General features: G+C 41.0%; 2 protein-coding genes across 9 annotated transcripts in view; both read left to right on the top strand.

Moving 5' to 3' along the window:
* Positions 1-7,829, top strand: part of tsga10 (testis specific, 10) — a 130,923-nt gene extending 123,094 nt beyond the window's left edge. For all 3 annotated transcript variants that reach the window (XM_067985835.1, XM_067985834.1, XM_067985832.1), the window contains 4 exons: positions 370-572; positions 1,834-1,938; positions 2,703-2,849; positions 5,802-7,829. In XM_067985835.1, coding sequence (XP_067841936.1) covers positions 370-572; positions 1,834-1,938; positions 2,703-2,849; positions 5,802-5,826 — 480 coding nt within the window. In that variant the 3' untranslated portion in view covers positions 5,827-7,829. The remainder of the gene's footprint in view (positions 1-369; positions 573-1,833; positions 1,939-2,702; positions 2,850-5,801) is intronic.
* Positions 7,830-19,951: 12,122 nt separating this feature from the next.
* LOC137322778 (CRACD-like protein) overlaps positions 19,952-24,474 on the top strand; it is a 152,286-nt gene continuing 147,763 nt past the window's right edge. For all 6 annotated transcript variants that reach the window (XM_067985830.1, XM_067985829.1, XM_067985828.1 and 3 more), the window contains exon 1: positions 19,952-20,068. The gene's annotated coding sequence lies outside the window, so the exon portion shown is untranslated. The remainder of the gene's footprint in view (positions 20,069-24,474) is intronic.

Genomic DNA, 24,474 nt, shown 5'->3' with positions numbered 1-24,474 from the left:
CAACTCTGTGGCATCAGCAGCCAAACAAGGCTACTCATCCACAGTGCAGTAAGGGTTAATTCTAGAAAGCTTACACTGAAAATAGCATCCACAAAGGAAACTTTCTTAGATCATTGTCAGACGTCATCATCTTTAGTAAAGTTGCTCATGGATCAAAGTTTCTTTTATTCTACTTCAACGGGTGGTCTAGCTTGTAATTATTAGAGGGAAATTTTAATAGAACGAACAGTGAACACTGTTTTCTGCCATAACCCAATAACATTTAGAGTTTCTGCTTTTAGCCATGAATGTAAAATAACCACATTGTTCGTTGAATAGAGCACCATGCTTTCAAAAATGTAACTGTATTAACTTCTTTACTCCAATAAGATTCTAAGTGAGCTTGAATCAGCCCGTTCTGAAATAGAGCTCTTAAGAAATCAGCTTTCAAGTGAGAGAACTTCAATAAAAAATCTGGAATCTTTGTTGGCATCTAATCGGGAGAAAAAGTTCCAAAGCCAAATGGTCACTCAAGAGAAAGAGACTGAAATTCAGCTCTTTAAAGATAAGCTTTCCTTGGCTGAGAGCAAATTGTAAGTACTGTGTTTATATGTGCTATGCACTGTTCATGGATACTACTGTGTGTAAGATGTGAACTTTTTGACTACTGGAAGTTTTTTATTAAGTGAGCCTTCCTGATTTGTTTCTCACCTCATTAATCAGTGTTTGCTACAATATGATTAGCCCTATGAAAGAAGTGGTGGGGACAGTGTCAAGACACGATGGTCCTGGTTACTATGGTGTGGGGGTGGAGAGTGAGAGAACTAGGTCCAACGTGGCTGGCTAGCACTCTTTGAAAGAGATATCCACTTAGTTCCATTCCCATGCCCTTTTCCCATATTCCTTTAATTTTTTCTTTTTCAAATAATTATCCGTTATTGTACCACACCATAAGGGGAAACGTCCACAAATGATTTCTAAGTGTTTATTCGTAATTTTCCACGTCAAGGCTAAAGAAAAGGAGTCCTCTGAAATCAGAAAATGCCGATGTGGTTCCCATTTCGCACACAAAATCTTCATCGTAGCATTTGTCTTCTCACCAGCGAAGAAGGTTTAGTTTATTCATTAAAACAAAATCAGGATGCCTCTGATCACCACAGCAGTCAGTGCACAAGGATATGAGAAGGCCACAAGGCAAAACTGTTGCAGATTTTGTAACCAGTGCATAGGGCTTCTCAGTGATCTAACTGTCATCAGTGTAGCCTACCTTCTCTAACCTAAGTAAATTGGCCCAATTTTTTTCTGAGACTTCCACTGAGTCGATGGCATTCTCTATGGTATATTTATCCTTTCTGGACCATTGTAATTCTACCCGATTGGTATTCAAAGAGCAGGTACCAGTAAGTATTTCAGCACCTCTGCCACATCCACTAATGATGGCGATTTGTAGAGCATATCATTGTCTTACTAGCATTGTTGAGCACACCTATACGAATCTGCTGCTGTATTGATTAATTTAAAATTGTAGTGATGTAACAGCCAGACCACATAGATATACATTGATTACTGACTGAATAACAGATTATCTCAAGTCATTAAATGTGTTTTCCAATAACTCAGTAGATGCAGAAAACACTTTATCAGTGTTACACAACAGGCCTAATCATAATTGGAGTACTCATCCACTGTTTTTTCTACAGATGGGATTCTGACTATGAAAAGTCAGTCAGATCATAAACGCTTTTTTTTAGTAAATATCCTTAAGAACTTTTACTAAAAGAATCTAGATTTGACATCTTTGTTCCTCTATGCCATGCCCATGGCTTATTGTGTATTTAATATTGTGCTTGACAGGGCATCTCAATCCCGTGAAATTTCTCAGCTTAGAAGCAAAGCAGCAATGCTTGAAACAGAGTTAGATATGGCGAAGCGGCAGTTGGGTACTGAACGATTTGAAAGGCAAGTATATGTTTTGGTTTTATTTCACTCTGTTACAACAGTCCCTTTCTAAATTCTTTGTACTGGTTTTATAATAACTTGGCCTGCACATTAAACAATGCTGCACTACTCATGCTACCTGGATTACACTCCCTGCACACATTAGATGCTGCAGTTTCCTACCGAACTTGCAGCATTATTGTTCATATGCAGGTATGTACATAGAGGTGTGGCATTCTGAGTTGCAGTAGAAGCTGGAGCATCCATTGTGTTTTGCCCAAAGATGAAATGAATGTACTTACTAGCACAGGGTGGGGGAGGGTTGAAGATTCGAGTCGTTGATTAAATAGGGAAATTTCAATATTATTGTGATGTTATGACAGAGGATGGGTTTTCTGCTTATCCTCTCACCAGTCCACGATTTTCCCCCTATTCATTTTAATGGGAGGAAAATTGTAGGCTTGCAATTGCTAAAGCAGAAAATCCTGGCCAGATAATTTCCATTTCTGCACAAATCCTCCTGGGGGAACTATGTTCTAAGGTGTTTGTATCAACTTGAGCAGTTCAGTGACTCTGCAGTGGAATATTACTGTGTTGCCTCCAATTTATTTGGTAAAGGGAATTTAGTAAATTGAAGCGTGATTTAACTGCTCCAAATTATGATTCTTGTGCTGAATTTACACTGCGACAGGCATAAATCCGATGTGAAATGATAGTATAACCTAGGCATTCGTTTTGTGCTTTTTTTTTGGCTAATTAAAAGCACTCAAAATGTACTTTTACAGGGAATGTGCTGTGCAAGAGCTTCGTCGACATGGCCCCTCCTACCGTACTATGTCACCACCTCAACCTTCTTTAAGCCCAGGTTCACATTCACCAGACCGTTCCAGTCGTCGATCTCCTGATTGTTCCCTAAACAGATCATTGAACAGGTATCCTTGGTGCATGTATTCATGTTGCTTGAGTGTGTAACTCAATCAAGCTAAAAATGTTCAAGAATCCAAAAATAGTTCTCACTTGATCTACTTTGGCTATGTATACAGTAAATAATCATAGACTTTGGTAAAATGACTAGAAGAATTCCATTAATTCGTCACAAAATAGTAAGAAAGTATTTTTTTGAGAGGAGAGGACCATTAGTCCATTTAGCCAAACCATTCCAAATCTTCCATCATACAATATGCTTGTACACTGTTTTTAAATTAGGTGAAAGTTTCTTGCTTACTGGGAGCAGGGTTTGCCTACTGTTGATAGCTATAACCAGTTAGAAGGGATTGTGCTTAGTGTTTAAAAACGTCATCAGGCATGTATTCTTTTGTACTGTTTTTGAACCTATACTAGGGTTCTGCTGCTGGGCCTCAGGACAAGAGGGTTGGGCTATGTACATGATACCTAAATGGAGTAGTATCTTGCAGGGTCCTCCAAATACCAACCAGCAGTCCAACCGGCCCCATTCTGTTGCTTACAAAGTGATTGTTTACACAGAGGATATGATGTCATAGGCAACTCTGTGATGTATGGCAAATGAAGCTAACAAGTTAACTCAAAAGTGACTTCACCACAGAGATCAGCTTCATGAGTGGAGGATTTAGTGCCCCACCACTTCTGAAAGTGCTGACTCCTTGCCGGCATATAGATTCACAAGCTCTAGCCACTCTCCAAAAAAGCCTTTCTTCTTGTGTGAGCTTAGTCAGTGAATTTTGGCAGGCTATTTGAACGTGGAGGGCAACAGAGGTGCGACTGATCTTGGCCTCACCCTATGCCTGTACATCTGCACTTTCCAGCACAGATGGCTGCATAGCCAGCAGGAGTGCAATCCTGCCCGATTTTTGTTTTTCCCCATCCTTAGCCCAGGGACATCGAAGCCAACTGTAGTGTCCGACCACAGCCCACTTAAAATCAGTTAATGCACACCAGAGATTCAGCCTTGGACTTCCTCGTTTACACTGGCATGTGCCATTATCCACGATGCTCTCTGGGTAGCTGCCTGAGTGGAGATATTTAGTGTACTCCTTACCAGGCCATGATGTATTCTGTTAACTTTTGTAGTAGGTTTTCAACTGGACAGTTTATGTTAAGTGTTTTTATCATTTCCACAACACAAAGAAATCAGTTAAAACTACTTTGTCACTGTTATATCATGCCAGTTGGAAATTTTTTAAAAATTATTTCACATTATCCGTCATTATCAATCCACCAGCTCTACTGAGTGGGAGTTTGGTTGGCCAGCTTGCTCCCAGTCATAATTCCAATGCTGACAATCAGCTGACTGTCTTTTATGTCACATGACAATCAGGCATGACTCTTCCCTCTGATTTTCATCCACCTACACAGAACCATTTCACTCAGTACTTCCCTGCACGGTGCAACTCCGATGAGGAACTGAGCAGACTAGAGAGTGAGCACACACCTGCCTCCCCTCCCCCTCCCCCCCCCCACCACGTGCTAGCCTTTAATGATCTAACTTTAGCACCATGTCGTGCCTAGAAGTAATTTTTTGTCACTGACATATCTCCACACAAGTGATGTAAATGATTAAGTTATTATGTTGTTTTGATTGTCCATGTTATTTTAACTTTTGCTAACTTCCTCTGTGGGAGAGCAGGGCAGTGAGATCAGTTTTGGATTGTTCTCGCCGAGAACTGGCACAGGCACGATGGGCTGAATAGTTCTCTCTGTGCTGTAAACTTCTATGGTTCCAGGAACTGCCAAATAGCTCAGAGAGTTGCTACCTGCATACAGGAGAGTCACCTATATGACATCACCATTTCAAACACTTCTTGAAGAAACTCTCCCTATAGGAGTAACCTGGGTTTGACTCCTATTAATAGTCGAGTGGAGTTAAACTTACTCAACTAAAATGGGTCTTGTCTTTAGTTATCAACGTGGGGGTGGGTTAGTGTTGGTGGAGATCACTCGCATTCCCATCACACCATGAGTAAAATGATCAGAAAGATAGAAAAAGATTTGAAATGATAATTTTAAAATAATATCTTCTATTTCTTTGTATAGTCTGTAACACTGTAGAAAACAATAAATATGATTTTAATTTAAAATCTTTTTCCAGCCATTACTGGTTCCTTGGATTCAATGTCATATGCACAACCTTTTCCCATTTGCCATTGTACATAAATTAGCATTAAAATAACATGTTATGCTCAAAAGCCCAAAATGTATTTTTCCAGTGTTTCTTCTTTGCGATAACTGCGTTAAACTAGTGGGCATCTGAAACAAGCCTGATCAAGCACTAATTGTTTTGATTTGCAATTACACTTCTTGTACTCCTAGGCTGCAGCACCATTGAGTTCCGATCGGTAGTGTTGCAGAGAACAAGCTTTTTTCCCTTACAAGCTCACAGCAGTGACAGAAACTTGGTATTGCAGTGAAAAATAATGTGCACATCAAAATGTCAAAATGCAATCATTGGTGAATTTATTATGAGTTATAAAAATGGACTGTAATAGCTGTGAAAATTTTAAGGGGCCTACAGTCATTTAGGTTGATTTAGCTGATGCATAATTTGTATGAATCTCTAGCCCTGCAAACCCGCTCAGCATGACTAGGATCCCACAACCTGGAGTGTTTTTGCCTGTCTGGTTCATTAAATGATTGAGGAGAAGTCTTTGGATTTATTTACAGTAAGAGCCTGCTAGTGCACTCACTGTTGCCCAGCTCTGCAATGTCTGATCCTGTATTCATATATTACTGAACCTGAGCCCCAATTGGTTTTGTACTCAGAATCAATATCAGAGCCTGTTTCAGCCTGCCAGTTCACCTTATTACATGGAGCGTGCACAGCCAAAGAAAAGCAACACCATTTTAAAAATGAAAAATCAACAACTTCTGAGCTATTTTAAATTGGATTTATTCTTGTTTCCATCCAGGGCATCATCTTTGAAGGAGTTTTGATTTTAGTGAAGGTTTATCTCCACAATCATTTGGAAAGGAGTATGAACCTTTGAGACTTTCAAGAGGAAGATCTCCCATTTCAATACAAGTGAATTCTGTATTATCAATTTTGTTTAAACGTGTTAATGAAGTACCTGTACTTTCGTCTTATATGCCAGAAAATTTTACTTTGCCTACAGCTTTTGCTTTTCCTTCTTGGGAATTTAAAAAGCGCGAAGAGGTGCAACTTTTAATGAGCTTTTCATTCATTGTCACATAATCTATAGACATTTTTATGTCTCGCGCTGTAGCTCAACTTTTTAAGCCATTATCATTAACTGAACTTGAACACATGCAGTTAAATGTTGCCAATAAATCCATTGAAAGACAAACCACTTGTACACAGTTTTCTATAGCCACTGTTATAAACTGGAACAGGAGAAATAAACCTAACCTTTCTAAACTAATTTCAGGAGGGATGCAATCAATTGTATTAATTTACCTTGAAATATACTAGCACACATTATGTCTGATTATAACATAGCATAACTTTCAATCATTTAATAAATACAGATTTTTTTTAAATGTGCATTCCAGAAGAAAAATCCATTGTAGAATTTATGTTTTGCCATGTTCTTCACCAAGTCTGCTTGTTAAGCAAGGACATGTTTTTTGAGGACCATATTTTAGAATCTAAGATTGGCCCTTTACTCTGTTTAGGCCACAATAAAAAAAATAATTGGTGTACATTCTAGGAGCTGACTCGTTCCATAGTACATCATAAAATTGTTGCATTGGCCCAAGAAAACTCAGTGCCACAATGCTAGCACGTCACATTGACACAAAGTTGGCACTGCTATTCAGAGACCCGAGGGATGGTAGGAGTGAAAAATGGAGCTCTCAGACTGGTATAGTGGATGGGGATGCTTTTTGAAGCTAGGGTAAGGCACAATGGGGCCACGCAGAGGGACTTTTACGTGACTGATATCCCTGATGTGGGAGTGCTCAATATTGAAACTGGCTGCAAAAATGCAAACTTGCATTTCACACACACATATCCATCGTCCTGCTGACGACAAAGAAAAAGTTGACCCAATTCTACAGTACAAATTAAAGCAATTTAAAAAATTTCCTTGACTCTCATAAATGTTACAAAGTATTATAGGCAATAAAATGTACACAATATTTGTTAAAATCTTGTAATTTTTCTCCTTCTACAATGCTTTCCAGCCTTACCTCCATATCTCTGAGCCATTATCATTTGAATGGAATGGAGCATTCCCTTGCTTCATGTACTGCTAAAATCATGCCTGCATAAAAGAAACAAATTTACTGTTTTAAAAGTTTAACTTCAAATTTGTGGAAATAGTGAAACACTGAAGGCAGTTCAACTGTTTTATGCTATTTTGAGGTAATTTATGTGACCTTGGAGCTGTTTGACATAAGAAAAAGTGGGTCCTATGGTATATCATGAAATATAAAGAATAATGGATGCCTGCAAGTGAATTGCATGGCTCTAATCCAGTCTAGGAGTTGAGGTGGCATAATAAAATGCGAGAGTGAAATTCAAGTAGTCAGTATATGTTCACTAATGCCACATACATTATAATATACATGAAAGTGATTCTTAAAAATAAATTTTTTTAACTATTACAGTCTGTGTTTTGGAGGTTTTCCAGTGTTTGAATTTAAAAGGGGGCAGTATTACAAAACGATTTGCAGATAAATTGGATCCAATGATAGACTCTCCACTATTACCACATTTTTGCCCCAGTACGGTTATGGAGAAATTCACAGTCCAGTCATGTGTGTGTATGCAAATAGCATTGTTCTGTGTATGTTCATTGTTCTCAATTTTAGTACAATTTTCAGTGAGCATTATGCAAGAACATTTCCCTGCCAGATCAGAACTGGCTATTGAAGAAGACCACAATTAACTGAAAGGATATCTTCTATGTAGTACAATTGAAGTTTTGTGAAACCACAGAATATTGCAACATATATTAAACTGGAGCCAAAAATAATATTTTGTTCTTGGTTATTTCTGCCACTTTTAATTTGTGCTGTCTGACATCTTTTGCCCTGAACACTGTGTTAACTAAGCATTAAACTTGTGGAGCTAAGTAGTTCAACTATTCAAATCAAATTTTTTGTGGCAGCATTGTAGACAAAATTCCTACCCATTCTTTTAGCATGGATAAAATTGTTCAAAGAGGAGCTGTTTTAGCTGTACTGAGAGGCAATGTAATCTGCAAATCAAAATAGTGATAATCTTAACTATGCTGCTTCATAGCGGTCAAATAGTTAGAAATTATGTTGGCGTCACTAGCACTATTTTAGTGCTATTTTAATCCAGCATTAACTGGTTTATTGTTTAAAAGTTAATGCTTCTACTAAAATAGCAGAGGAAGAGCCCTATGGAACAGGTGCAGATATTTTATGGACACGATAAGCCCAGCTAATTTGTATTGAGTAGTTTTGCCTGTTCTGTGAAGTATTTGGGCCCCTCCTATTCCTCATCTACATGCTGCCCCTCGCTACATCATCCATAGACATGACGTCAGGATCCACATGTGCGCTGATGACACCTAGCTTTATCTCTCCACCTCTCCCAACCTCTCCACTACCTCTTTGTCGTCAGCCTGCTTGTCCAACATCCAGTCCTGGAAGAGCCGCAGTTTCTCCAAGTAAACATTGGGAAGTCGAAAACCACTGAATGCATGAAAAAGTGCTTCCTGATTTCACTCATAAATGGCCTAGCTCTAATTTTAAGATTATGCCCTCTTGTTCTGGATTCCCCCAACAGAGGGGATAGTTTTTCTGTACTACCCATTCAAACCACTTTATCATTTTAAAGACCTCAATTCGATCACCCCATAACCTTCTAAACTCAAGGGAATACAAGCCAAGTTTATACAACCTATTCTCACATTTTAACCTTTTTTTAGAGAATCTACGCTACATCCTTTCCAAGGCCATTATATTTTTCCTGAAGTTTGGTGCCCAAAACTGAATGCAATACTTCAGATAGGGTCTGACCAATGCTCTGTAGAACTGAAGCAAAACTTCCCCTTGTATTCCAGCCCCTTTTGAGCTACAGACCAATATTTCATTAGCATTTTTGATTATTTTTTGTACCTGTGCACCAGCTTTTAGTGATTTGTGTACGTGAACACCTAAATCCCTTTGCTCCATGACAGCTCCTAGTCTCTCACCATTAAGAAAATAATCCAATTTGTCTTTCTCAGATCCAAATTGGATTACCTCACACTTTCCCATATTGAACTCCATCTGCTATCGTTTTGCCCACTCACTTAGTCTCTTTGTAACTTCCTGCTCCTATCTGCACAACTTACTGATCCTTCCAACTTAGTCATCTGCAAACTTGGACATACAACTCTATTCTTTCATCCATGTCATTAATATATATGGTGAAAAGCTGAGTTCCCCACTACTTGTCACATCCTGCCAATCTGAGAACAAACCCTTTATGCCTACTCTCTGTCTCCTACCTCCCAACCAATTACTGATCCATGTTGCAAGGATACCTCCAATTCCGTGCACTTTCATTTTTGCTAATAATCTCTTGTGCGGGACCTTATTAAATGCCTTCTGGAAGTCCATAAAGACAGCATCCATAGACGCTCTCCTACCACTACGCTAGTGATCTCAAAAATTTCAAATAAATTAGACATGACTTACCCTTCACAAATCCATGCTCACTCTCTTTGATCAGTGATACTTGTCCAAACGCTCAGTCACTGACAGATTGCAGTAACTTCCCCACAATTAATTTTAAACTGACAGGTCTGTCGTTACCTGGTTTCTTCTTCCCTCCCTTCTTAAATAATGGAGTGACATTTGCAATTTTCCAAACCAAAGAAACAACTCCTGAATCTAGAGAGCTTTGAAAAATTACACCTAATGCATCTGCATTATCCTCAACTATTATAGTACCCTGGGGTGGAAACGATCGGGTCCAGGAGATTGCTCCTTTAACTTTTTTTAAATTTATATTAAATCCACCTAGTTCCATCCTTGGCTTATTTTTAGGTTCCCTTGTATTGCTGGTTTTTGGTCTTCCTCCACTGTGAAAACGGATACAAAATACTCTTTAAAAAGTCTACCATTTCCTTATTATCCAATATAGTCTAGCCTGAATCTGTCTTGAATGGGTCCACATTCCCCTTTACCACTCTTTATCTCTTAATATATTTATAAAAACTTTTGCTATTAGCTTTGATATCCCTTACAAGCTTTGTTTCCTATTTCCCTTATAAACCTCATTACTTTCTTTATGGACTTATGTTCTTTTTATAGCTCTCCCAGTCTGCTGGATTTCCCCTTTTCCTTGCATTTGTGTAAGCATTTTTTAGCTTGATACTGTCTCTTACCTCATTTGTTAACCATGTTTGCTCAACTACTCGAGTAGAGCCTTTGATTTTTGGGGGTATGTACTGGTTTTTTATTATACCAAATACTTCTTTGAATATATATCTCTTTTTCTGTAGGTTTATGCATTAACAATTCAGTTTACTGTGATCATTTCATGTCTCAACTCTGAAGTTTGCCTTACTAAAATTTAAAACTTTGGTTTATGACTCTTCCTTCTCCCTCAGAAACCTGATATCACATTCAGTCATATTACAGTCACTATTTGCAAGATGTTCCCTTACTATCAGACTGTTCTTTTATCTTTTTTTATTCGTTCATGGGATGTGGGCATTGCTTGCAAGGCCAGCATTTATTGCCCATCCCGAATTGCACTTGAGAAGGTGGTGGTGAGCCGCCGCCTTGAACCCCTGCAGTCCGTGTGGTGAAGGTTCTCCCACAGTGCTGTTACGTAGGGAGTTCCAGGATTTTGACCCAGCGACGACGAAGGAACGGCGATATATTTCCAAGTCGGGATAGTGCGTGACTTGGAGGGGAACGTGCAGGTGGTGTTGTTCCCATGTGCCTGCTGCTCTTGTCCTAGGTGGTAGGCGTCATGGGTTTGGGACGTGCTGTCGAAGAAGCCTTGGCGAGTTGCCGCAGTGTATCCTGTGGATGGTACACATTGCAGCCACGGTGCGCCGGTGGTGGAGGGAGTGAATGTTTAGGGTGGTGGATGGGGTGCCAATCAAGCGGGCTGCTTTGTCCTGGATGGTGTCGAGCTTCTTGAGTGTTGTTGGAGCTGCACTCATCCAGGCAAGTGGAGAGTATTCCATCACACTCCTGACTTGTGCCTTGTAGATGGTGGAAAGGCTTTGGGGAGTCAGGAGGTGAGTCACTCGCCGCAGAATACCCAGCCTCTGACCTGCTCTTGTAGCCATAGTATTTATATGGCTGGTCCAGTTACGTTTCTGGTCAATGGTGACCCCCAGGATGTTGATGGTGGGGGATTCGATGATGGTAATGCCGTTGAATGTCAAGGGGAGGTGGTTAGACTCTCTCTTGTTGGAGATGGTCATTGCCTGGCACTTGTCTGGCACGAATGTTACTTGCCACTTATGAGTCCAAGCCTGGATGTTGTCCAGGGCTTGCTGCATGCGGGCACGGACTGCGTTAATTATCTGAGGGGTTGAGAATGGAACTGAACACTGGGCAATCATCGGTGAACATCCCCATTTCTGACCTTATGACGGAGGGAAGGTCATTGATGAAGCAGCTGAAGATGGTTGGGCCTAGGACACTGCCCTGAGGAACTCCTGCAGCAATGTCCTGGGGTTGAGATGATTGGCCTCCAACAACCATTGCCATCTTCCTTTGTGCTCGGTATGACTCCAGCCACTGGAGAGTTTTCCCCGATTCCCATTGACTTCAATTTTACTAGGGCTCCTTGGTGCCACACTCGGTCAAATGCTGCCTTGATATCAACGGCAGTCACTTTCACCTCACCTCTGGAATTCAGCTCTTTTGTCCATGTTTGGACCAAGGCTGTAATGAGGTCTGGAGCCGAGTGGTCCTGGCGGAACCCAAACTGAGCATTGGTGAGCAGGTTATTGGTGAGTAAGTGCCGCTTGATAGCACTGTGACGACACCTTCCATCACTTTGCTGATGATTGAGAGTAGACTGATGGGGCGGTAATTGGCCGGATTAGATTTGTCCTGCTTTTTGTGGACAGGACATACCTGGGCAATTTTCCACATTGTCGAGTAGATGCTAGTGTTGTGCTCTGGAACTAGCCGTGCCTCTAGCCAAACTGTTCCACTACAGCTACAAGTCTTCAGCACTGCAGCCAGGATGTTGTCGGGGCCCATAGCCTTTGCTGTATCCAGTGCACTCAGCCATTTCTTGATATCACGTGGAGTGAATCGAATTGGCTGAAGACTGGCTTCTGTGATGGTGGGGATATCAGGAGGAGGTCGAGATGAATCATCCACTCGGCACTTCTGGCTGAAGATGGTTGCAAACGCTTCAGCCTGGTCTTTTGCACTCACGTGCTGGACTCCGCCATCATTGAGGATGGGGATGTTTCCAGAGCCTCCTCCTCCTGTTAGTTGTTTAATTGTCGACCACCATTCACGGCTGGATGCGGCAGGACTGCAGAGCTTTGATCTGATCCGTTGGTTGTGGAATCGTTTAGCTCTGTCTATAGCACGTTGCTTCCGCTGTTTAGCATGCATGTAGTCCTGAGTTGTAACTTCACCAGATTGGCACCTCATTTTTCGGTACGTCTGGTGCTGCTCCTGGCATGCTCTTCTACACTCCTCATTGAGCCAGGGTTGATCCCCTGGTTTGTTGGTAATGGTGGAGTGAGGAATATCCCGGGCCATGAGGTTACAGATTGTGCTGGAATACAATTCTGCTGCTGCTGATGGCCCACAGCGCCTCATGGATGCCCAGTTTTGAGCTGCTAGATCTGTTCTGAATCTATCCCATTTAGCACGGTGATAGTGCCACACAGCACGTTGGATGGTGTCCTCAGTGCGAAGAAGGGACTTCGTCTCCATGAGGACTGCGCGGTGGTCACTCCTACCAATACTGTCATGGACAGATGCATCTGTGACAGGTAGATTGGTGAGGATGAGGTCAAGTAGGTTTTTCCCTCGTGTTGTTTCGCAGGCCCAGTCTGGCAGCTATGTCCTTCAGGACTCAGCCAGCTCAGTCAGTAGTGGTGCTGCCGAGCCACCCTTGATGATAGACATTGAAGTCCCCCACCCAGAGTACATTCTGTGCCCTTGCTACCCTCAGTGCTTCCTCCAAGCGGTGCTCAACATGGAGGAGGACTGATTCATCAGCTGAGGGAGGACGGTAGGTGGTAATCAGCAGGAGGTTTCCTTGCCCATTTTTGACCTGATACCATGAGATTTCATGGGGTCCAGAGTGAATGTTGAGGACTCCCAGGGCCACTCCCTCCTGACTATATATCACTGCACCGCCACCTCTGGTCGGTCTGTCCTGCTGGTGGGACAGGACATACCCAGGGATGATGATGGAAGAGTCTGGGACATTGGCTGAAAGGTATGATTCTGTGAGTATGGCTATGTCAGGCTGTTGCTTGACAGCTCTCCCAATTTTGGCACAAGTCCCCAGCTGTTAGTGAGGAGGACTTTGCAGGGTCGACTGGGCTTGGTTTGCCTTTGTCGTGTCTGGTACCTAGTGGTCCGTCTGGTTTTATTCTTATAATGACTTTTTTTAGCACGATTGTACAACTGAGTTGCTTGCTAGGCTATTTCAGAAGGCAATTAAGAATCAATCACATTGCTGTGGGTCTGGAGTCACATTTAGGCCAGACCAGGTAAGGATGGCGGGTTTCCTTCCCTAAAGGGACATTAGTGAACTAGATGGGTTTTTACGACAATCCAGTAGTTTCATGGCCACCATTACTGATACTAGTTTATTAATTCCAGATTGTATTTAATTAATTGATTGAATGAATTTAAATTCCCCAGCTGCCGTAGCAGGATTTGAACTCATGACTCTGGATTACCAGTCCAGTAACATAACCACTATGCTACCATACCCTTGTTTTAGTTTGTTACTCATCTCTAATTCTAGTATGGTCTATTCCCTCGTCGGTTCTAAAACATATTGTTCTAGAAAACTGCCCCAATTACATTCTAGAAATTCATTGCTTTTACTAATTGAACTGTTCTACTTCTTCCAGTCTGTGAAAATTAAAATTTCTTAGAATAAACACTTTTTTTTCCAACACGCTTCCCTGATCTCCACATTTATATTTCCCCCCATTATGTCACTACTATCAGGACTGTAGACAACTCCTACCAGAGCCTTGCATCCTTTGCTGTACCTTAACTCTACCCTTACTGTTTCCACTGCTTAATGACCCTTATTGAAATCCCTTCTTTCTAGTGCTGTAATTGTCTTCTTTCAATATTGCAACTACTCTCCCAATTTCCCTGTCTTTTCTAAGAATCCTTTAGTCTGGAATATTTAGCTCACAATCATGTCTTTGTAATGGCTAATACATCACACCTTTTAATCTGAATTTGTGCTTCTAACTCACTTGTTTTATTTCTTATACTACATGCATTCGTGTACAGAACTCTTATTTGGGTAACTACCCCCACCCTTCCCATATGTCCTACTGGTCTTTTTATCACACTTTTGACCTACTGTGTGGATTTTCCCCTCCCATCCATCTAACTAGTTTAATTAATTCCCCACTGCCATATTTACCTTTTCTGCAAGGATAAGGGTACATTTCTGGTCAGCCTCCCATCCTCCATAAACGTCAGCTCATCCAAAACTCTGCTGCCCATGTCCTAACCCGCACCAGGTCCTGCTCACCCATCACTCTTGTACTAGCTGACCTACGTTGCTTGCTGATCCACCAATGTCTCAATTTAAAATGCTCAACCTCATGTTCAAATCTTTTCATGGTCTTGCCCTTCCCTATCCCTGTAACCTCCTACAACCCTCTGAGAACTCTGTCCCTCCAATTCTGGCCTGCTACATATTCACCTCACCATTGGCGGCTGTATTTTCAGCTGTCTAGGGCCTAAGCTCTGGAATTCCCTCTCAACTTATCTGCCTCTCCACCTCAGACTCCTCATTTAAAATGTACTTCTTTGACCAAACATTTAGTCCTTCTTGAGCTCTGTGTCAATTTTTGTCTGATTACGAACGTGAAGCACATTGGGACATTTTCCTACATTAGAGGCGTTATATAAATGCAAGTTGTTGTATTTGTAAGAACTGCTGCCAATAATGAGATGAATAGCAGGTAGCCAAGGCAATTCTTACTGCACACAAACTCTTGCATTCTTTGGTTAAATTTTTTTTTAAAAAGCTAGTGACCAAACTTAGCTTGATTTTCCTGCACTTTCTGCTGAATATGGTAAGCCTGACCAGAAGTTTTTGTACGCTCTTGTGCCCCAATATCCTAATAGAAGTGGTTGTAAATCCTCTAGTACACTGCATTTGTGCTAAGTTTACCTATCCCCCTAATATCGCGGTCTATTCAAGATAACTTTTTTGTTCTCTGCCTATTGATCCTATGAAGAAATTCCTGATCTTCACCCATCTCCCTCAAATGGTCTGACAGTGGATAGAAACTCAATGTGTTGAATTGTGAACATGATGTATTCCCAACAATGCAGCACAGGTGATACATCACTAAGAGTTCAGGGTTTGTTGGAGACATTCTTGGTGCCTTCCAAGGAATATCTGTTTACATAAAACCCTAAAATGAGTGCTTGTGAAAAAGATAATGGTAAACTACTCATGTACAAATGGTGATTCTTTTAGATTCTGCCACTTTGTTACTTTACTCTGCTTCTCATTTCTCATTACTAATTATGTGTTATTTTATTATGCTTCGATTTTACAGTGTTAATGACTAATTTTTTGCTTCCTGCATTTTTAATTGCCTAATATTTGCTATTTGTACGGCGGGAGGAAGCTCGTGTGGAGCATAAACACCTGCAGAGACCAGTTGGGCTGAATGGCCTGTTTCTGTGCTGTAATTTCTATGTAATTCTCTGTAATACTTCTTTCACTCACTCAGTATGCAGTACATAATATTTGAAAATGCTGCAATGTTTGTTCCAATGGTCTGGTTGTAATAAAGTGCTGTTTTCATTTTTATATGAACAAAACAATCTTTTTTTAAGTAGATTATATTAGAGGCTTTACACCCATTTTATAAACATGAATAATTTACACTGTTTTTAATTTTTAATTAATTTATAATTGTGTATTGAGTTCTATTTTGTAGTAGAAAAGTATTTCTAAAATTAAAATCACTGATGTAACTAATTAGGTCCTCTTGAGCCCTGTGCTTTTTTATTTAATTTCCCCAACATAATGAAGTCTATATTTTTGTATCTAGTGTTTTTGTAGAGACCATTTTCTTTTTAAATTCCAACAACAACTTGCATTTATATGGCACCTTTTGATATAGAAAAATGTCCCAAGGCCCTCCACAGAAACGTGATCAGACAAAAATTGACACCGACCCAAAGAAAGTGACTAAACGCTTGTTCAAATATGACCGTTTTCAGGAAGGTCTTAAAGGAGGAGAGCGAAAGCTGGAGAACCAGGGAGGTTTAGGGACAGAGCTTAGGGCCTAGACGACTGAAGACATGGCCGTCAATGGTGGGTGAAGGGAGTGGGGTTACACAAGCGGGTAAGGTTATAAGAATGCAGAGTTTGTGGATGATTGTGCATCTGGAGGAGGTTACAGGGATAGGGAGGGGTGAGGCCATGAAGGGATTTGAACACAAGGATAAGAATTTTAAATTGGGGGACAGGGAGCCAGTGTAGGTCAGCGAAATCAGGGGTTATGGTTGAGTGGAACTTGGTGCGGGTTAGGCTACGGGCAGCAGGGTTTCGGAATAGTCAAATCTGGAGGTGACAAAGTCACGGATGAGGGTTTTCGGTAGAAGATGGGTGGAGATGGGCGACGTTACTGAGGTAGAAGTAGTTAGTCTTTGTGGTGGAGATGATGTGGATTCGGAAGTTCAGCTCGGGGTCAATGAGGATGCCAAGGTTGCGAACTGTCAACTTTAACCTGAGACAGTGGCTTGGGAGGGGGATGGAATCGGTGGTGAGAGTGCAGAGTTGGATGGCATGGTCTGAAGACGATGACTTCAGTCTTTCCAATGTTTAACTGGGGAAATTGCAGATCTGTGTGGATTGGATATCAGTACAAGCAGGCTGACAACACAGACACAGTGGAGAGATAAGAGTTGGATGTTGTCAGCATATATGTGGAACCTGATGATGTCACCAAGGGCAGCATATAGATGTGGAAGAGGAGAGGGCCAACAAGTTCTTGAGGGACTCCAGAGGTAACATTGTAGGGCAGGAAGAGAAGCTATTGCTGTAGATTCTCTGGCTACAATTAAATAGGTAAGAGTGGAACCAAGCAAGGGCAGTCCCACTCAGCTGGACAATGGAGGAGAGGTGTTAGAGGAGGATGTTGTAATCAACCATATCAAAGGCTGCAGAGAAGTCAAGAAGGACGAGGAGGGATCGTGCACCATGGTCACAGTCACAGAGAATATCATCTGTGACTTTGATTAGGGCTGTTTTGATGCTGTGGCAGGTGCAGAAACCTTATTGGAGAGATTCAAACACGGATTTGCTGAAAAGATGGGCACGGATCTGGGAGGTGCCAACATGTTCAACAACTTTGGAGAGGAAGAGGTCGGAAATGGAGCGGTAGTTTGCAGAGACATAGGGTTGGAGAATGTTTTTTTAGGATGGTTTTGAAATGGAGGGGCACAATACCTGAGGGGAGAGAACTGCTTATAATGTCAGCTTGCATGGGGACTAGGAAGGGAAGCTGGGCGGTCATGAGTTTAGTGGGAATAGGATTGAGGGAGCAGGAGGTGGGTCTCAAGATGAGCCCAGAGAGGGCATGAGGGAAGAAACTACAGAAAGATACAATAAGAAATCTATCTGAATTTTACATTTAATGAATTCAGTTACGTACATAATGCATATATAAAACCCCTTTTTGGTTCCATTTTTATGTATTCTCCCTTCTTTTATAGTGTAGCCCCTATCATGCATAATACAATGGGAGGCGAGTGGATTCACAATATGAGTAATAGCACTCGGTTCCAGGAGAATTTGTCAGCTGATTATTTTTTTCTCTTCCCTGTTGAAAAGTGTCTGGTCTTAATTAAGCATTTCCCACTGACACCATAGGCAAGATGGGAACTCCCCATGTGGGGAAATCACAGACATTATCACTGTATGGCAGAGCACACTGGAGCACCTAAACAGGCTTACCTTACAATTGCATATTCTATTGCTGGGCTTGATCTTAAAATTTGCTCCAGGTTATGCTGTAACAACAGAAATCTGAAAATCAAAAGGGTAGAACTTAGAAACATTTAACGCATGTACTTTCCACTACTTAACAGAAGCAGTGATCCATTTATTTTGAACAGTTAAATTGGCTTTTTTAAATGGATTAACACCTCCAGTAAAATATCAGAGAGAAGATTTTTTATGTGTTAAGTGCTTGTACAATAATATCAGCTAATTTCTATCCTATAGTCAATATTTAATTCATAAGTTAAGGTACAATCACCAAAGAAGGGATTCATACTATAGCTTAATTGTAAAAATGTTGATATGTGATTGTAAACCATCTTTGTGTGAGATTACTTTTACAGTGGAACTATTCACTTTAAGGCTAGCAAACAGTAGGAAAGAATAATACAGGCTTTTATATGAATATTACAAAGGAGTGTCCAAGCTTATTGTTTAAGTGGGCTGCTTAGATGCATGGCATGGCATGGAGCCTCACAGGTTCCATATTATTGAATGCACCAAATAATGTATATTAATTTCAAGCTGTAGATACTAACATATCTAGGTGTTTTGAGTTGGGATTTAAGCACCAAAATGGCAACAACACTAAGAATAGTCATTTTGAAGCCTCTAGGCTCATAATATTCAAACCGGACGAACCACCAAATAAAAAAATGAGATCCACATTAAGATAAATAACATTTGGAAAACTTACCTAGTCTTCAGAGGCTTCCAGCGGCCCCTTTAAGGACTGCTGGTTAGACCGTTGCAAACCCTGAAATGTTGAGTGGAGCATAAGCAGTGTTCGCCGAATTTGGCATCGGGATCCTGAAACAGGCGCTAGACCCCTGATTACCATATTTCAGGTGGGCGGCCTGGGCGAATAAAAGTCACCGATCCAAAATGGCGACTGTCGAAATTCAGGAGCAAAACAGGCGTGGGAGATTCCGGCCCGAATTTGGTAAATATCTCTCTCGCTTTTTTTTCCCCCCTATCTTTTCTGAAAACTCTGTTCCTCTCAATGTTATTCTCTACCATGCTCTAGAGTTAGCCTTGTTTCTGATATTCCTACTACACCATAGTCCCCTGCTGCCACAACTGGCTCCAGGGCCATCATTTTATTTCTAAAGCTTCTAGGATTCGTGTAAGTACATTTCATTATGGATTTTTCCTCCTTTTATGGCCCTCCAGTATCTACCTTTTCCTGGTCTCCAGTTTGTGTATATCTCTCTGAATTTCTGTGTCCACTCCCAATTGTTGCCTACCTTCTGCCCCACAATCAGTCTTGTTTAGGATCCACTTACCTCCCCCCACTCCCTGTCTAATTTAATTGAATCATGATTGATGCATCAATGTTACAATCTCTCATGGTTTCTATTTGGTTCAGGGGCCAAACTGTCATTTCTATATCAGCCTTTCCTGTTCCTAGTTATTTTTGAGACTAGCATTGCTTTTGCACCAGTTTGCCAGCCACTCATTTACATCCTCAACTTCCTTGGTGAACCCACCCTAGGCGAGGCGCTGCACAGCCGGAGGAGCCTCCAATTCCTGGCCGAATGTGTTCAGTGGGTTTATAATTGATTTTGAATCGCGCGTCTAGTCTTTGCTGCTGATTAAATTTCGTTGAAAACCGTAATAGGTGGTTCACATCTTGAGCAATAAAATAATGGATCTCTCTTTAAGACCTTTTTGGAGTCTAGTGTACATTTTAGAAATGTCTGATTGCCAGTAAGTGTGCGATTTAAAACTAGGGCCAAACCTATCTATAAACATATTGTGATGACAGAACCGAACACACCTCTTTACTCCATTTATTCCTACCGGGGTGGGACAAAGTGCCGATGAGATTGGTTATGTCGGGGCGAGGCGCCGCCCCGGCTTAGTGTAAAGTACAGGAACAAACCTGTTGCTGTTTGTGCAGTGCGGTGAGAGAGCGTCTCCCTCTCGCACCGAGGGACCAAGAGCGGCGATAGTGGAAGGCACTTCAGCAGCCGGCCCATGGACACTTCTGCACAAGGAGGGGTCTTACACACACAGGTAACCGTGGAGGTGAGTGAATGAAACAGGCTCTCGGTAATATCTTTTCACGAGCTAATAATATGGGAGCCATTCTCTCCCGAGTTAAGAAACTCTCCAGTTAACTTGCTGTGGATTCGAGGTTGGTGAAAAATTGTCCCAGGTGCAAAATACAGTATGAACCGCTCTGGGGGGGGGGGATTCTTTTGTCTTAAGTAACACTTCTAAATAATATACACTCTGCACGAACAGAGTTCTTGTGCTCTTCGTTGACGCAGTTTTGTTACTTTTTCCCTGTTTGATATGAGAGGGGAGGGGGTGGGTGTCTGGTTTTGTTTTTTCTTCGTTGAATTTTAGGTTGCTGAGGTAACTTCATCTTAGTTTTAGCAGTTGTTAAGTAAGGGTGAATTATTCCTTAGCATATGATCTACAGCTTGGTCTCAGTTCTCAGGCTGGACCATGAAACAGTTCTCACTCATCCAGTGTTGACTTTTGGCTATTGTACAAACTCCAGGTACGTTTTATCAAGGGGTGTTGGTTGTATAGTGTACCTTAACTTTGCGAGTAAGTCAGAAAGGCATTCAGATTTATTTTTATGATTTTGTTGTGTCACCTTCAGAATTTTTTTCTGCTGAGTTTAAGTTGCAGTTTTACAGAATTAACTATGACTTGATAGAAATGCATGCAAGCTTTGCATGAAGTACACTTCTTTCTGAATCAGAATTGATAAGCTAAAGTCATCATAAGATTGCTAAATAAATATAGATGAGAGCCTATTCAACTCATGTAAGTTCATCCTCCTAAAGAATACCTGCAGGATCCCTGTTACAATTTGAGCTTCTTCCCAACAATTCCCACTCGTGTTCACAGCAAAAGTCTGTTTATGTTTGATATGATTGGGATAGTGTGTCATAGGACTAACAATTACCCATTTACCATGGTATAATATGCTGGAAATTATGTGGACATTCTCCTGCTTTGTAAGGCAGAAAGTACAACACCATCAGCCAGTTGCATTCAGGCTAAAACTATTACAAGAAGGTTAATTACACAGAAGCAGAAACACAGAGCAAGAAATTAGAAGGACAAGACTTGAGTTATTACATACACTGTTTCAAAACAACAATCTTTAGAAGTCCATTCCAGTATCTTTTGAATTGAGCCTCTTGACAAACTATTATATGGACAATTTATTCAATGGAGCCCTTTTACTACCTCAACATGGAAATTGGCAGTCAAAAGCAGGAAACTGGGAATGCAGGAGAAGCTCATCTTTCCTGTCCAATTCTTCTGGGTCACCAAATGATACCAGGGCTTAGAGGGTAAATTTTGAGGATAGATTGCATAAATTTGGTTTGTATTCCCTTGAGTATAGGCGATTGAGGGGTGATCTGATCGCGATGTTTAAAATGTTAAAAGGATTCAACAGATTCTGGTGGGGGCAATCAAGAACAATGGGACATAATTAGAGCTAGGCTGTTCAGAAGTAAAATCAGGAAGCACTTTTCCACACACAGGGTGGTAGAAATTTGGAACCCTTCCCCCACCCCCCACCCCCCAAAGACTGTGGATGCTAGGACATTTGGAGCTTTCAAGACAGATAGATAGATTTTTGTTGGGGTAAGGGTATCAAGGGATATGGAGCAACGGCAGGAAAATTGAGTTGAGGTGCAGATCAGCCACGGTCTGATTGAAAGGCGGAGCAGGCTCAAGGGTCTGAATGGCCAACTCCTGTTCCTATGTCCCAAAGGGCAGATTTCTTCTGAATTCAAAGGGGTTCTCAAAAGTCAACAATTGAAATAAAAACATTTCTATCATTTAAGTAGATAAAGGTTTGAACTTCAATCTCTTGGTTATCTGTCGATTCACACCTGACCACAAAAGAAACTATTTGAAATGTCTGATATAAGTCTGCAAGTTTGTATGCATTAACATTTCGAAAACATGCAGGGCTGGACAAAACTGATTAGGTTCTAATTACCCCATCAAAGACTGTCTGTCTCAATATTATATGTTGTCTTTCTCTCCACAAAGGTAAAAGAACTCTTTTAAGAATACTGATATCCAAAACTAGTATTTACATTACATTTCACCCCCATCACAGTATCCAGCTGTGACATAAGTGATTTTTATACTGCCATGTATTTACCTTGGATTCCAGGCGGCTCATGATTTTACCACTGGGATAATCATCTTTTGTACGGTAGATTGAAAAGCAATATTAATGTCAACGTCCAAGTTCATCATCCACTCTATGGCCTCTGGTGATATGGAGTGAATAAAAGCTATTCCTTTGGGGAATGATCTTTGCGAGCAATTGTTCACAAGATTGATAGTGATTCCACAGTCACATATTGAGCTATCCTTCATCTTCCATTTATATAGTAGGCGGTTGCAGCGCCCATATGAAATTCTGATGCGGTTTGCAGTGACCCATATTTTACGTGGCATGGTGAAGCCGGGAAGCTTTCATAGTTTAAATGTGGGGAGATGGATGACTGATGCAGGTCTCGTATGATCCACAATAAATGAGTGCTGGCATAAAAATGGCTAAAACTAACTCTAAGGATTTTGCCTCCACTTCCTTACCCAGAAGTTCATTCCTATTGTTAATCAGTCCTTCCTTGAATAAAGAATAACTTTCTCACATCAGTCCTAAATTTGCCTTTTGGCAGTTTGAACCTGTGTCCTCTTGTTCTATTTGCATGACATATCTCGAAGAAATGTTCTGAATTTAACTTCTCTACACTGATCATCATCATATAAATACTGGCCTTGCCAGCGAGTCCACATCCTATGAAAGAATTTAAAAAAAAATCTTCCATTGCCTCCTCTCAGGCGCCATATTTCAAGATTGAAGAACTCAAGTTTCTCCAATATTTCCTTGTATTTCAGTGCTCTGACATTAGAATCAGCTTCATGGCTCTGTTCTTTACCATCTCCAGAGTTTAGTGGTGAAAATAAAGATATTTTTTCAAATTATAGTGAAATTGAACTCTAATTACAAATGTACTTCCAACTCTTGGATCATTTTTGCTATAAAAGTGACTTTGTGCACTACGTTACCCTTAAGTTATGTCTTCATTTAATATTAACATGACACCAGGGAACAAAGGTGCACAGTGCTTTGCCAGCAATCAGCACTTATCTGAAAAGATTTTTCATTCTAAGAAAATACCTGAACAAATATGTGCTCCATGATCTCTTGGTATTGTTTAAAATTCTTAGTAAACTTTGCTGAAAGTGTAGTTAGAAAATAAATTTTAAAACAAGAAGTACAGGAGGGAAGAATGAAAGAGATTGGAGGATCCCATAAATAAGTACTGGAATTGTGACAATTTTGAGAGGCAGTTACAATCTTAGTTCAGTGGAGTCCTTCAGATGAGCTGATAAGAAGCCTACAGTGCAAGTCTGAAAAACACTTTTGTAAATGATATCTACCCTGTAAAAGTATCAGTTGTTCTCTAAAAATTTTTCATAACTTTGATACAGTGAGCAGAGAAGGCCTCTGCAAACTACTGGCCAAAGTTGGCTGCATCAAAAAGTTGATCCAGATGATCTGCTATTTGCGTAATGACATGTTGGCCAGAGTCATGGAAGATGGTGAAAGTTCCAACCCCTTCCCTGTCTCCAGTGGAGTCAAACAGGGTTTGGTACTAGACTAGCCAAGAATATATTCTACAGTGAGCTGAAGCTTGATAAACACTCTTGTGAGTAGTTTAAAAGATATAAGGATTGCCGAAAGACCAATCTTAAAAAAAAACGTGGCAGCTCAACTGACACATGGAGCATGATGCTTGTGACAGGAAAAAATGGCAAACGATGATTCACAAGTGCACGAGAAAGCTTGAAGCAAGTCGTATCCGGCTAATCGAAGAACAGAGTCAAAAGGAAATCAAGGAAAGATCAGCCTTTAGGTCAGTGTGTGTGTGTGTGTGTGTGTGTGTAGGCATTCCTTGCAAAAAAGACATGAGAACTCACAACCTGTATTAGTTAGAAATGAATCATGGATTGTCATCATCGACAACAACAACTACTTGCAGTTATATACTGCCTTTTAATGTAGTAAAAGAGCCCAAGGTGCTTCACAGGAGCGTTATCAAACAAAATTTGACACTGAGCCACATAAGGAGCTATTAGGACAAGTGATCAAAAGTTTGGCCAAAGAGATCGGTTTTAAGGAGTGACTTAAAGGAGGAGAGAGAGATGGAGAGGTTTAGGTAGGGATTTTCAGAGCTTAGAGCCTAGGCAGCTGAAGGCTGGAGCAATTAAAATTGGAAATGTGCAAGAGGCAAGAATTGGAGGAGCGCAGAGATCTCGGAGGGTTGTAGGGCTGGAGGAGGTTACAGAGACAGGGAGGGGAGAGGCCAATGAGGGATATGAGAATTTTAAAATCGAAGCGTTCCTGGACCAGGAGGTGAGCGAGCGCAGGGGTGATG

This window comes from Heptranchias perlo, chromosome 6 (assembly GCF_035084215.1).
Source record: "Heptranchias perlo isolate sHepPer1 chromosome 6, sHepPer1.hap1, whole genome shotgun sequence".
Lineage (NCBI taxonomy): Eukaryota > Metazoa > Chordata > Chondrichthyes > Hexanchiformes > Hexanchidae > Heptranchias > Heptranchias perlo.
This window is presented reverse-complemented; position numbering and strand designations above follow the sequence as displayed.